Below are 14,598 nucleotides of genomic sequence, written 5' to 3'. Positions count from 1 at the left end.
CAAAATAAACTTTCAAATATATGAAACTGTACAGATCACACAGTGTGTGCTTGTACCATGGTTTATATGTATATGTGTTGGAAGTCCAGAGCTCTTGTAATTCTCTGGGTTGTCACCGGATGGCGTTAAGCAACAGGAATATTAAGGTCTTCTCCTCATGCTAGTACACAGTCCCTTTAGTTTTGGAAACAAAACCCATTGAAATACGGAAATGTCAATATGGAACAAGTCACAACAGTGAGCATGACTAAAGTACATGTACTTCCTGTATTGTAGGTCACTCCTAAACTCTTAAAAACTATGATTTCTTATTATTCTCTTTTTCCTATCATTTGTGAGATTAGACTAAGTAAGGAATGTCCTGCAAGAGTTGCTAAATACAAAGGCAGTATTGTATCATACTGGCTACACTAGAATAGAACATGAATTACATGATAGACTAAACAACATGTCCACTGTATTTCCTGATAGGGATACTTTCAATGCATCCTTGTAAAAGTTTGAAAGAAAATGGATGGACAATATCAGCGGAGAAGGGTGATGGTTTAATTCCACTCTCCAGTGGTTCCAGCTGGTTCTCATCATACACACAGTGCTAATAGATGGTTTAGGCTGCAACTCATATCTTAATAATGTTATACCTTCTGAAAAGATAGGAATACTTCCATAATTTAACCTAAAAAACCATCAAGTGTCATCCACTGGACCTGCTGCAATTTGCATATTGATCTGGTATCGGGGTGGAGGACGCCGCAAGGCTGCGTGACTGTGTGTCAGATGTGATAGTCTGGAACATAGGGGCCTCTCAAGGGACGGGTGCTTTCCCCGTTCCTGTTCAACTCCCTGTTCACTTGGACTTTAAGTATAACTCCCTCCACTGTCACCTGCAGAAATTCTCAGATGACACTCCCATTGTTGGCTGTGTATCTGTGGGGAATGAGCAGGAACACGGGGGGGGGGGGATCTGGCATCCATCATGGATAACCCCTCCAACCACCTGCAACACACTGAGGAGGCTCAGAGCAGCTCCTTTAGCACAAGACTGTTACACCCCCAGTGCTAATGCAGGTCATTTCTTCCCACTGCCATCAGACTGTACAATATATTAGTATTAATACTCAATTACACAGTAAATATATAACATAAGGTGTTACACAATATGCAGGTGCAATATTCAATACCTAAAACCTCAATCCCAAAGCACTATAAATATGTACAGTATATGTTGTAGATATTTTTGATATGTTTGATTTTAGAGATCTTTTTGTGCTTGTTTCCCTTTGATGCTGGAAACACGGGTGTTTCCCCACTTTGGGGTTAATAAACGTCGATCCTATTTTATCCTATCTCTAATATGTCCTTAACTTGTAAAATACCAGCATAAACATCCATGGATGAGATAGCAGACCCCTATGCTTGTTTTGCATTTATATGTAATTGTAATGTAATTTTGCATCCTCCTGGGGATTTTGAGTCTTTTTTTCTGTTTTTGTTTTTATTATTATTATTATTTATTTACATTTTTTTGTGTGTGTGTGTGTGTGTGTGTCTTTGTGATAGTTATTCATTCAATTTCAATCATTTTCCACTGAACATTTATTGATTGTGAAAAATATGTAATTTGTAAGTTACGGCTCAAATAATCTTTTTTTTATGCAGTTTGGGGTTTAACATGTGCATTGTCCACCCCTTCATTTCAGTGAGGCCACCCAGCCGTCCTGCACAAACGCTGTGCACGCCCCTGCAGAGCGATGCTGCGAGAGCCCAGCTCCTCCAGCGGTGCTGCGCTGTACATGGCCTACTGCAGCTACAGCTACTACTCGCGGAGGCAAGAATGACACCGGCGCTCCCCTCTGTCAAGACGACTTGATCTCAAGGGTGGATCTGATTCCTTTTATTTCTTTAAGAAAAAGAAAATCCCACAGCGATGGCGGTCGCCGGCGCGCCTTCACGGACACGTTTGGTCGCGGTAGGTCTTACATTCATCACACTGTGGGGATTTGCGCTTTGCATCACTCGGTACTCTATTCCGGAGGAGATGGAAGAGGGCTCCTTTGTTGCCAACCTGGCCACAGATCTGGGTCTGGATGTTCGCAGTTTGGTGCAGCGCAGAGCGAAGCTCGATGTCATCCACAGCAAAAATTACCTTGACATCAACAAAGAGACGGGAGAGCTGGTGATCCGAGAGAAGATAGACCGGGAGAGCATTTGCATCACTAAAACAACCTCGTGTTTTCTGAAGATGGACGTCATACTTGAGAGCCCCATTCGCATTTTTAACATTGAGCTGGAAATTATGGACATCAACGATAACGCGCCTTTGTTTCGCAGAAAGACAATGCACTTGGACATTTCGGAGGCAACCCCTCCCGGGGAGAGATTCTCATTGACAAACGCCGTGGATGCAGATGTGGGGGCGAATTCAATCAAGACCTACTATCTCAGTGAGAGCAAATACTTCAACATCGATATACAAACTGGTAGCGATGGCTCCAAATATGTCGATTTGGTGCTCAATGGTAATTTGGACCGAGAGGAGCATGCGGTTCATAATTTGATTTTAACCGCTGTGGATGGAGGGGTGCCTCCCCGCTCCGGCACAGCCAGCATCATTATTAATGTCCTGGATATCAATGACAACGCCCCCCTGTTCAGTCAGCCAGTGTTCACAGTCAACGTTTCAGAGAACTCGGCTGCAGGGACAGTTGTCATGACCTTAAACGCATCAGACTTGGATGAAGGCACAAACGCTCAGTTGACTTACTCATATACTCTCTACACGTCAGAGAAAACCCAAGAGCTCTTCTCACTCGATCCAAACTCGGGGGAAATCAAGGTGAAAGGGGTGATTGATTATGAGGAGAGTCAAAAGTTTGAGATGCACATACAGGCTCAGGACAGAGGGGCGAACCCGCTGTCGGGACACTGTAAAGTGACGGTGTTTGTCACAGACCTGAATGATAACTACCCTGAGGTGACCATCAAGTCTCTGAAAAGTTCTCTGAGCGAGGATGCCTCTGTGGGGACTCTGATCGCAGTGGTCAGTGTCAGTGACCGGGACTCTGGGGTCAACGGGGAAGTGGAGCTCACCTTGAACCGACAGGAAACCTTACCATTCATTCTAAGCAAATCCTCAGAGGGTTATTTTGAGCTGCTGATTTCAAAGCCGCTGGACAGAGAGATAATAAGCAAATATGACATCACGCTGAGAGTGACAGACAAAGGGTCCCCACCCTTATCTGAAAACGAGACCATCACTTTAGAGATCCTGGACGTCAATGACAATGCGCCCACGTTCCCTCAGTCCTTCTACACAATCCACGTTAGGGAAAACAATCCACCTGGGGCTTTACTGACATCTCTGAGCGCGCTTGACCCCGATCTAAATGAGAACCAGTACTTGGTTTACTTCATAATGGAGAAAGAGATTGTTAACACGTCTATGTCAATGCTGTTCTCCATCAACCCTGAGAATGGTGATCTTTACGCTCTGAAGACCTTCGACTATGAGAGAGAGAGGGATTTCCTTTTCCACATAGAGGCTAGAGACTCTGGTGTTCCCCCACTGAGCAGCAACGTGACAGTTCACATCATTATTCTGGATCAAAATGACAACACTCCCCTCATAGTGTCACCATGGCGGGCCCAGGGCTCCGTCGTAGAGGAGGTGATACCCAGGTCCACAGAGAAGGGGCACTTAGTGGCCAAAGTGATTGCCATTGATGCAGATTCGGAGCAGAATGCCAGGGTTACCTACCAGCTCCTGCAGATCAGTGATGCAACCCTCTTCAGCCTGGATCAGTATAATGGTGAAATCCGGACAACGAGGATGTTCAGTTACAGAGACCCAAGACAACAGAGGCTTGTGATTGTCGCCAAAGACAACGGGAACCCGGCGCTCTCTGCTACTGTCACCATTAAGATATCAACAGTAGAACATGTCATGTCCTTTTCAGAGACAACAGAGTTGCCATTAGAATATGACATGTTCACAGACCTAAACCTGTACTTAGTCATTGGCTTAGGGGCCGTGTCATTTCTTCTACTGATAACCATCTTGGTTATTATTGTGCTAAAGTGTCAAAAGCCAAAGCCGAAGGCCATCAAGATCCCCCCCGCCAACAGGAACAGCGTGATCAGCAGGAACAGCGTAATCAGCCAGAGAAGCTCCACCATTGCAGACTCAACTCTGATCTCCAGTGATGCCTACTGGTACAGCCTGTTCCTCGCAGAGACCAGGAAGGGCAAAGTGGTGGTGAGACAGCCCATCATTCCTAAAGGAGCTGGGTATTTCGTGTCCAGTATACCCAGAAGCATAGGGCCAAGTGAGACCACAGATTCCAGAGCATCAACGCTGGAGGTACGTATGAAGGAGGCGGTAGCTGGGATTGGTTGTGATTGAGTGTCATTCATCGGTATGAACAAATTCTGAAGGGCAGCTTTTGATGGAACCGAAGTAGAATTTATTGTAAACAGGAAGTTGTCACATGTGATTTTCCTCTCTGAAAGCTGAACAAAGATTTTGCTGTATTTTTTTGTGGAAGCAAGTTGTTAATCCTGTTAATTACTTTTTAGTACTTTACTTTGCGACTGACCCTACTATTTTACATTTATGAATCTATTTTAAATGAGCCATACACGCAAAATGAGAAACTTAGTATCGGGTATCAATCCGTGTGCTAATGTATTCATATTTTATTCATCAGTTTCACATTTGATCACATTTCTTTTCAGGCTGCTACAGAAAGCAATCTATATGCTCTTTTCTTGCATAATTAGGTCAAACCCAAACTATAAATGTGCCACTTTTTGATGTCTTATGTAGTATGTAGGTCATTTACTGCAGATGCAGTACAACACACAATTAGAGCACAGGGAACCCAGACATGGAGGAGTTCTCTTCAAGTACAAGACGTGTTGTTATACAAAGCGAGATGCACAGTGCTGGGGGTCTGTGGAATCTCTGGCAGCGCTTGTGCACACAGCAGACTATAATCAGTGTAGACCTGCTGATACTGATCCAGATGGTGTTTGTTTTTGTGCAGCTGCACCTGCAGACTAAATTGAAACAAGTGGTGCTCTGAAAGATTAAACAATATCAATATGCATTAATGCACTGGTGCATACGCAGAGGGAGAGAGACGTTTGTGTATGTTGTGTATGTATTGTGGGAGTGAGTTTGAGTGTTGAGAGTTTCACACGCACAACTGAACTTGTCTCTTTTTTCTGTTCTTAAGTACTCAAAATGAAAGGAAGTCCATTCTACAACTGGAGGTATGCTGGTTGCTAACTGCATTCTGTAGAGCCACTATTCCTGTATAGAAAATTTTCCATCGTTTTCTAGTTGGTATTGCTCAAAATTTTGGTTTGATAAAGTGTCACTGTTTCCAGATCTTTGGTGTAATCCCTTGGTCGACATATTTTTTTTTTCTAGATAAACTAGAACCGAATCAAATATGTCCATTTGTCCCTGGTCAGCTTCTCCCCTTTACAAAACCAACACTCTGCTCCAGTGCCATGCTATTGTGGGCAGTCACATTTAAATTGGCCAGTCTCTCAAATGAGAAAATCTGATTATACTGAGGACTGAGATTAGAATAAAATTGGCTGCAGGTCAGATTTGTGTTGTGCACATCTGGAGAGCTTGGGAGAGATTCAGGACAAAAATGATGGCACAGATAGACAAAAAAGGATTATGGAATGAATTGTCCTCAATAGGTTGTCAGCATGCTATGTACCTGAGAGCAGTGACTTCTTTATCAACTATGTCCATAACCCTGCAAAAAAGCTCCATTAGACCACCCACATTTCAAATCTGTTGTCAATGCCCTACAATCACTTGGAGCCTATCCCCCTCCCCTTTATTGATTGTAATGCCCACCCACCAAAAAGCCAACACTGTGATGCCTGCTTGTGCATGCTTTATTTAAACATTATGTAGTTTAAAGCTTCATCATATTTTATTTTAGCTTTAATATTCAAAACACTGATTTGAAAGAACAGGAAAAACGTATACCCAAATATAGAACCAAGTCATTGATTTACCCCTGTAATCCCAGTGACATGTCAATGATGGTGGCAGTAACCAGTCACGATCCACTGTTGCATGAGTGAGGACTTTCTCTACTGAGTTTATACCGAGGCTGACTTTCTGTTGTGGCTAATTTTACATTCTGTCTCTTAGCAGGAACCCAGAAGAGAACTGCCATGATATAATCATCTCTTCACGGGAGTCTCTGGCTGAAAATCTTCCCTGTGACTCACAAAGAACATCTAAAACAACTGTCCTCCCTCAGTCTCTCTGCTCCAACTCTCGTTTTCTCTCCAGTTCCTCCAATCTTCGATATAAACATCGACCAATAACCACCTCAGCTTTCTACCTTCTTTTTATCTTTTAAGCATGACTCTGCATGTTCAAAATATTTGGACATAGAATTCCGATCACCTATATGGCAGAATTTCTGGACATTACTAGAGTGGCCTCATGTGGTAAATCATTCCCTCCTTAGTGCTTTGAAGCTCCTCAGTGGACATATTTGCCTTCTCTCCAGGGTTTATGCTGTGTGCTGTAGTTCTACAAACCATCATTAGATCACCTTATACATAAGTCGCAATCATGCCACATCTTTTAAGTAAAAGCTGAAAGCTCATCTAATCATAAATACACTTACGAATCAGGGTGAATATGATTCTTCCATAAATCTGATATATAACTGAACTGTAGCTGGTTATGTTATTGATTTAGGCTTCGCACTGGGTGTTTTCTGTTCTTTTCTTTTTTTTTTTCTTTTATAAAAAATTGTTTCACACAGTTTTACAGTGTAACTTTCCAATGAAAATAAGCAGTGATTAACCTTCAGATTTTTTTACAATGTTTGTTGTATTAAACAGTGATGAATGTGTGAACATGACAAAAAAAAAAGAATGAAAGAAAACTGTAAAATGGAAAAAGCATAGGAAATTAACAGTTTTTTATTATTATTTGATTGTAGATATTGTAGTTCTATAGAAATTTAATAAGATTGGTGAAAACAACACCTTTGACATTATGTATTAAGTATAAGCTGACAGGTTGGGCTGTATTATGACACATTGTGACACAAAAACACTCCAATGTTGATTTAAAAAAAAATTGTGAAAGATGTTTTTTGTTTGAAATCTAGTATGCACTGTTTTCAGGTTGTCTCCTGTCCTTGGGCTGAGTGAGTGAGGGTTTAAGAGACAAGTTTATTCTCAGATTTTAACTTTTATTCAGAGGTGTGCTGACATCACAAACTCAAGTGGTGCAAACAGGGTAAAATGTCAAGTCACTGTTCATAGAGGAGCTTTTCCCACACACTGATAAAACTGGCAATTCAAATATTCGCTGCATTTAGTAATTGCACACAGACCAAACTGTATTAATTAAAAAACTATAATAACTAAGATACTAAAAAAGACTTATTTTATATTACAAAATCCTCTGTTTATCGAAAACAGTGTGATCATTACAGTTATTATTAAAATGTATTTATCTTTGCCATGGTACATGGAAACATAAGGTCCAGGCAGGATGTTGTTTAATTAATAGTCACTTTTTTATAGATATTTTATGTATGAACTTTTAATGCTGCTTTTGTGAGCTTCTTCAATGGCATTTTGTGTTGCATATTTGTAGTTTAGTGCATATGACGTTGTTTTGATAGTGTACATCAGTTAAACTGAAACAAGGCGCTTTGCTTAAACTCAGAGGTGGTGCTGCTGCACTGCCGTGAAGCCCAGGACTTTAATTTCTCTGAAACAAGGAGCTTAATGCGACCTCTCATTAGGGTGCTCAATTATTGAATCTAATTCGGTGAGCTAGGGAAATTGGATTGTAAGAAGGAGAGCATAGTGGTATTTATAGTCGCGGTATTCAAATGATAACCCTGCATGAAGACAAGTGCTGCTGAACATATAGACAGTGCATTAATAAGCAGCTGACAGCACTTTGAGATATGCACTGAACCTAAACACGATCTCAGCACTCACTCTGTAATGCAGTGAAGATGGATTTTGTTTTTTTTATTTTTTTATTTTTTTCCCTGGCTGGATCGAGCTACATATTCTGAGTCAGTGAAATTGAACCTCTCTTTCCCTCGCTTACTGTTACACCGGGGCTGCTCAGACATAAACACAGCTGGCTGTCTGTCCGTCTGTCAGACTAAAGATGTCACTAAGTGAGCGATCTCTCGCTGTGGAGTACATGCTGCATGTGCAATCGATGCCTGAACCAGTTGTTTCCAGCAAGCGTTTAAAGCATTAATGAGTTGCACATATGACGAGCTCCTTGTGTGCCTTCTGCATTCACAAACGTGTACATGTGACTGTTGATGAATGAAATAATGGCATTTAACACAGTATTACAAATTACAGTTACCCCCATGAGAAAATACCACCTTGAACTGCTTAGGTGTTGTTGAACAGGGGCTCAGCCTTTTGGTTTCAGGACAGATGTTCTATTTAGAACCAGTAGATGCATTTACTGTAAACTGAACTGCTTTATACTTTGTCGTTTTTTATACAGTAGACCTTTTTGATATCTTATCTATCTGTATTCACTGTGATCGAATGGCGCAGGAGGTGCTTGTGCTTGGTATAGTAAAAGTGTTGTCTGTCATGTGTGTACACAGCTCAGTTTTTCCTCTGCTAATTTCAGACTGTACAGTACGCTTTAAGAGTTGCATCAAACGTAATCCAGTTCCATCCCACTTAGTGGATCAAAGACAGTATGGGAGAGAATGTCCTTTCTTTTTCGTTTTGTTTAGTTTTTTTTTTTCTTTTCTGAGTTAATTGTCCGATTTTGATGTTGCTTTTTTGGCTTAAATATTCTGCCTGATCATGCTAGTTTGAATAAAGCTTTTTAATCTGTCTTTCTGTTGTGCCTGTGAGAAATCAAACCAAAGTTACCCAAAGTGACTTTCGCAACGTGAGACGCATGCTCTCTCTTTCTTTCTCTCTCCCTCTCTCTCTCTCTCTCGCTGTGTCTCTGGCTCTGTCTGGATCTCCCTCACGTACACACATTTTGACCCAGTTTCTCTGTATAACGCTCTGTGCTAATTCTTGGAAATTGAAAACTAAATAAAGGAAATGCGCCTGCAGTTCACATTGCAGAACAGACAAATAATAGCTTTGTCAGGATTAGTAAAAGCCCAGAGCCAAATTGCAAAGTCTGCGCTTCGCTGTGACCACACAGGACTTTGAGCATGCAGTCCCACAGGAGACTGATGGCTTTGTCATGTGTGAGAGTCCATGTATTTGTATAATAAGTAGCAATTCAGTCAATAGGAACAATGTCTGCTTGTGCCTACCTTAATAATTCAGTTTGACATGGGGTGATACAAAGATGTAATATAGTGTTACTCAGATTCAAACAGATACATCATCTTGGTTCCAACTCACTTCAGCACTTTGCAGATCTGGCCATATACTACATCGAAGGCCTTGAGCACCTTTGGTTACTTGTGCTTTAAAAGAATCAGAAGTAGGTCGGTTGAAATAAGCAGTGCACTTGTGGCTGCACTCGTGTGCTGAGGATTGCTCTAATACTTCCTCCCTGTCAGTGGTCTGTGTTTTCAGAGCTGTGCAGGATGTCCTGCTAAATTGTTACATGCACAATCAGTTAATTATACTGTTATAATATTATATACAGCATTGTAGTTAAATGACAAAATTATTGGCACCCTTCCCTTAAAGAAAGAAAAACCCGCAAAGGTAATAATAAATAATAATGTACTAAAAATGAACTTGTGAAAATAAGACATTGGTTTGAGTGTTTAATTTGTCATCAATTGTCTTCTTGCAGCCACGTCCAGCGAGGTTGGCAACAGTGCTGTGGGCCTTAAACTAAATAATATGTGCAACTGTAGTCACAGAAACATCAAGCTTCTTGGAGATTGTGTCACAGCCTTCACCTTTATCTATAATTTTCTTTCTAATCTCCTGAAACAACTCTCTCCTTAGCTTTACGTGGTTCATAACTTGCAGCACAGTGAGCACTTTTCACCCTTTAAATAGGCAGACTGGCTGATTTGAAGATACCTGTGAAGCTAATTACAGGACGAACTTTAGTTTAACATGTCCCTATGGTCAAAGTATTTAATATCTTTTCTAGGGGTGCCATCACTTCTGTCCAAGCCAGTTTCATTAGTTTGTTTTTAAAAAAAAAAACTTTTGTTAGCCTTAACTCAGAAGCCATGTCTGATTTTCATGAGTTGATATTTAGTAATTTTATATTTAATATTGCTTTAATGATTTTTAAGTTATTTTATTATGCTAATACTTTTGTCCATGTCTGTATGTGGAGCAGTTGCATATAGCCCATCATGTATTTGTTTAGTACATCAAACGGGGCAAATCAAATTCGATGGAATGTCAATTCAGTTTTTCATAATAACATTCACTCTCTCTACACTCCGATAACATGCACTTGCACTGAAACCTCAATTGCACTGAGTGCATTGGCTCTGTGATGGACTGGTGACCTATCACTCTGCTCAGTGCATGTTAGGTTAGAATGTGGTCCCTAAATGACCCTGTGCAGACACCAGCTGGTCTATGATATGAATGAGTAAATAGCCATAAATAATTTACAGCATGTTCGAGGGGGAAAGAGGTGGTAGTTTACTGATTGACAACACTTTTTGATGCGTTTCCACCGAACACTTAAGCACCATTGCTGCACTAGCTGCTTGCATTTCTAGTCCTCAAGCTTCATTGTTAATAAGCGCTTTGACGTCACCTCCTTCACAGTTGGAGACATGCTTTTGTTTGCATCGAGCTAGACCGGTAGACAGCAGTGAACTGACCCAGTAACTGTGTTTCACGGAATGGACTACAACATAAAAAATAAAATAAAAATCAGAGATGAGTACAAGCTGCTTAAGCATATTTTGACCAGATTATGTGGATTTGCTCAATCTTATCTGGATCTGGTCACCAAAAGCCTCTGTTTGAAATCACTTTCAGTGTATATATTTTTATTACCAGACTTACCAATGTGAATCTTAATCTCAAAACTAGTCTCCGATATTAATTCATGTAATGCTGCCACATCATTTTTTGAGGCCTATTTACCGCCCGAGGCTGCAGATGGCAACAGTCAGTTAGAGCTTTGGCATGCAGTGATGTTTTCCAGCAGTATGTGTTTTTTGGTGCCCTCTGTCTGTGGGCAGAGCCTGGAGTATGTGGAGGATGTGATGGTAGTGGTGTGTCATCCTTTGTGACCAAAGGATTTGGATACTGTGATAAGTACAAACCATAGTGTGATTTTTATGAACAGATTCCAAATGATATACACTAATTACATCATGGCAGAGCAATGTTTCCTGTCAGAGAAGTCTATAAAAGTCATTCTAATCACAAAACACACCTGCTACTATTGCTCAACTTACACAGTCTGTGTCCAAATCTGGGAAAACCACTATAAGAAAGACATAATTACGAGTTTTAGGACAGAAGTAGTCAAATCATCACTTCTACCTGGTGTTTTACTTATAAACTCATGTTGTTATTATCATTCCAACAATATTAGTCAAAGTGTGAGACAGACTGTGACCTATTTGTGTGAGTGAGTCAGATCAGCAGAGGAGATTCCCTGGCTGAAGCCCACGCACAATGGGGTCATGAGTCTCATCACCTAGAGCTTTGGCTCGAGCCACAGTCGGGAGGAAGTGAAGACATCAAGTGAGGAGGTCTCCAGCGAGTGCCCAGCAAAGTGAAGCTTGCACTGAGGTCAGCGGAAGGATTGGTGCATAATCTTATCTTATTTGTTTTATTTTGGAGAAATGGATGTGAACAGTTTGCCATTCTGATTTAGAGACACGTCCCGGACAGTATAGGAATGAAAATCTGTTGCTGTGTCTGCAAAATTTGTGATTTAAACCTGAAATCTCCACAGATAACATCTGTCTTGTTGCTTTTATATTACATCACTGGGATTTTGTTGCTCCATGAGGCAAACACTGCTGTAAATCAGAGAGAATGTACGTCTTTATTATTGCAATATTTACATAGTGAAGCTTCACAATCACAGGGGAACAGGAGACTGTGCTGATATGATGGCTGGCTGGATGGAGTACAAGGATGGAGTTAAGTGCAGTGTGATTTAGGCTCCATCTTAAGTGACGCCTGTGGCTGGTTATTAATGTGTGGTCTGCCCTTGTCGTGGGGTCACTGATGCACTAGTTTATGTTGGCCAATTTTTGCTGGTTGCTTTAGATGACTGCATGCAGGCTGGAGTCCAGCTGGAGTCGAGCACACAGTGGATTGTGGCAAAATGGCGGATTTGTATTCTGCTAAAAAAAACAATATATATTTCAAAGTTAGATCACATATATTTTTAGTATGTCTAAAATGATTTGCCTGTTCATTATGTTGGCATGTAGTGGGTATAGTTTTGCGTGGGGACAGTAAATCAAATGGGATCGCTGCTGCCCCTGAACCGTTCATCAAACGGTTGTTGCTATGGTAACATAATTTCTTAGCCTTATGCAACGAACCTAAAACGGTTCCTTTAACCAGGCAGGTGAACAATTGGCAGTGCATATTTGAATAGACGTGCATATTCTGTGCATGTAGCGCAACGTTTTTGCAAATCTGTTGTGTGGTCAGCATCAGGGTGAGCGTGTTGTGAGGTCAGTAGCTGGTACTGTTATTGTATTCAAACTGTGTTTTGTCTTTGAAACCTTTTTATGAAACTTCTGTTATTATGACAGCATCTTAGTGATCCAACTGACTCTGCACAGATTATTCAAAAGAGATATTATGGCTCCCCTCCATCAGATGCATTCAGCCAGTGATCTATTCTGCTTAAGGCTATCAGGACAGACTTGCCCTGCCAGCTGTTGTGACCGACTTTGCTTGTCTGTGTTGGACAGATTACTCAGACCCTAGCTTCGGCCTAAATTATTGCAGCTTCCCATATACTGTGAAATGTTGGACTCGTTGCTTTTTGTAAATTTGTTGCTTATAGACAAAGATGCTGTTTACGGCTACCGCTCCTCATTACTCAGCTGAATGCTGTGTGCTCTATATCCTGTGACTCCCCTTCACTTTCCTTTCTGCTACATGAAACCACGGCTGTTAAATCATTCACTGTCTGATTGCTGTCATCTCTAGACTCTACCCCAAATTTCACACAAGAGAGCTGTGGTTACTGACCTAGCAATCCCTGTTTAGTCCCATTTTTTCTGATTCACTTGCTCCTTCAATATGCTTCCATAAAAGTCTATTTTAAACATAATACACTAAGGATAATGCATTCAGCAACATGGTTAGATTTTAATATTACAACTTTAGATAAGATAGCACTCTCAATCAATTTACACATGAGTATGCATCATGTGTGCAGGGTCTCTGGGAGCTGGAGCTCATTTTAACCTTCACTGCCTAACTGAGATTTTCCAATTCACAAACCTCTATATCCTTTGCCTTTGCTTGCATTTTTTATTTTTTTTCCTAAAAAAATATACATCCGTTGTGCTTTATATTCAGCTGGCACAGTGGAAATAGAAGCCTTTGCATTTTTGTAACTCTGTAAACTGGTAATACAAAGTGTAAACCTATTCCACCACCCTTTCTATAGACTAATACAGCTTTTGTATTTATTTTTTATATGTTAGGCTAATTATTCAGCACATCCACAGTCTTGTTACGTCCCCATATGTAAACCTATCATGTTTTTCTTCGGGATATATTCTGTAGAGAGGAAATGAGCCTCCCGTTTCATAGGGTCCACCACGGTCATGTTAAATACGATTATGTGACCTGACAGTCTGAGATCTGCCACTGACAGGGATCCATGTGGACGGAAGCTTGTGATTGTCAGTGCAATGCTTTCTTTCTTTCTTGCCTTGCCTGAACGCGCGCCATGCGCTGGCCTGAGTCGCGGAATCGCGGCTGGCAACCTTAAGACTACACCAGAGACAAAGGAGGACAAACACAAGCGAGTCCCAAAAACATGTGTCTGCGACTGTCACCGCGTTTGCTCCTTACAGCTTCCATCATGTGGGGAGGTAGAGATGCTGAATATCCTGCACATTAACCTTTACCTCGCCTTTCTGCGCAACAGTGCAAACAAACAAACAACGAATCTGGCAAATTATATATGTATTAAGATAATGTTATTATTATTTTATTTTAATGATGGGACCTTTTTTTCATGCATGTGCTGCACAGTTGTTGTGATTTATGGACAGAATGGTGTCAGGGAATAAATAAACATGCTTAAAGGTGTTTTGCAGTGTCCCCCCTTTATTCTCACTAAGGTGCTGGTCGTCTATTAGGTCTCAGACTCTACACCGACATCGCAAAGGAAGGATAAGAGGAGAGAATTGGGTGGGGAGGGGAGCTGCGCCACAGCGGAGAGAAGAGAGCTGGAGTCTGAGTGCGCGCTAGGGTGGGATGCTGTCCTTTCAAGGTCAAGTCAGCCACATTGAGAGACACGGCCACCGGTAACGCTTTCAAAATAAATCTTTCCTCCATAAACATTTTAAATAGGCTAACTGAAAATCCATTCATAAAGATCCTATATGGTAAAATAAAACACACAAACACAGGAACTGTGGGGTGTCGTCATTT

General features: G+C 41.1%; 1 protein-coding gene across 3 annotated transcripts; it reads left to right on the top strand.

Annotated features, from left to right (window-relative positions):
• The first annotated feature begins 1,678 nt into the window (after positions 1-1,678).
• On the top strand, positions 1,679-8,891 carry LOC113171157 (protocadherin alpha-C2-like). 3 transcript variants are annotated; one of them, XM_026373544.1, is made up of 3 exons: positions 1,679-4,360; positions 5,238-5,274; positions 6,185-8,891. In XM_026373544.1, exons 1-2 carry the CDS (start codon positions 1,928-1,930, stop codon positions 5,247-5,249), a joined length of 2,445 nt encoding a protein of 814 aa, XP_026229329.1. In that variant the 5' UTR covers positions 1,679-1,927; the 3' UTR covers positions 5,250-5,274; positions 6,185-8,891. The 3 variants fall into 3 exon arrangements, with proteins under 3 accessions (XP_026229329.1, XP_026229328.1, XP_026229327.1); XM_026373543.1 differs by lacking the exon at positions 5,238-5,274 and having other exon boundaries at positions 6,188-8,891; XM_026373542.1 differs by lacking the exon at positions 5,238-5,274.
• The last annotated feature ends 5,707 nt before the right edge of the window (positions 8,892-14,598 follow it).

This window comes from Anabas testudineus, chromosome 14 (assembly GCF_900324465.2).
Source record: "Anabas testudineus chromosome 14, fAnaTes1.2, whole genome shotgun sequence".
Taxonomy (NCBI): Eukaryota; Metazoa; Chordata; class Actinopteri; order Anabantiformes; family Anabantidae; genus Anabas; species Anabas testudineus.
This window is presented reverse-complemented; position numbering and strand designations above follow the sequence as displayed.

Excerpts from the sequence above, each read along its gene's own strand:
- LOC113171157 (XM_026373542.1), top strand. The coding sequence starts at position 1,928 with ATGGCGGTCGCCGGCGCGCCTTCACGGACACGTTTGGTCGCGGTAGGT. Across the intron at positions 4,361-6,184 it reads CCAGAGCATCAACGCTGGAG|CAGGAACCCAGAAGAGAACT; the intron begins GTACGTATGAAG and ends TCTGTCTCTTAG.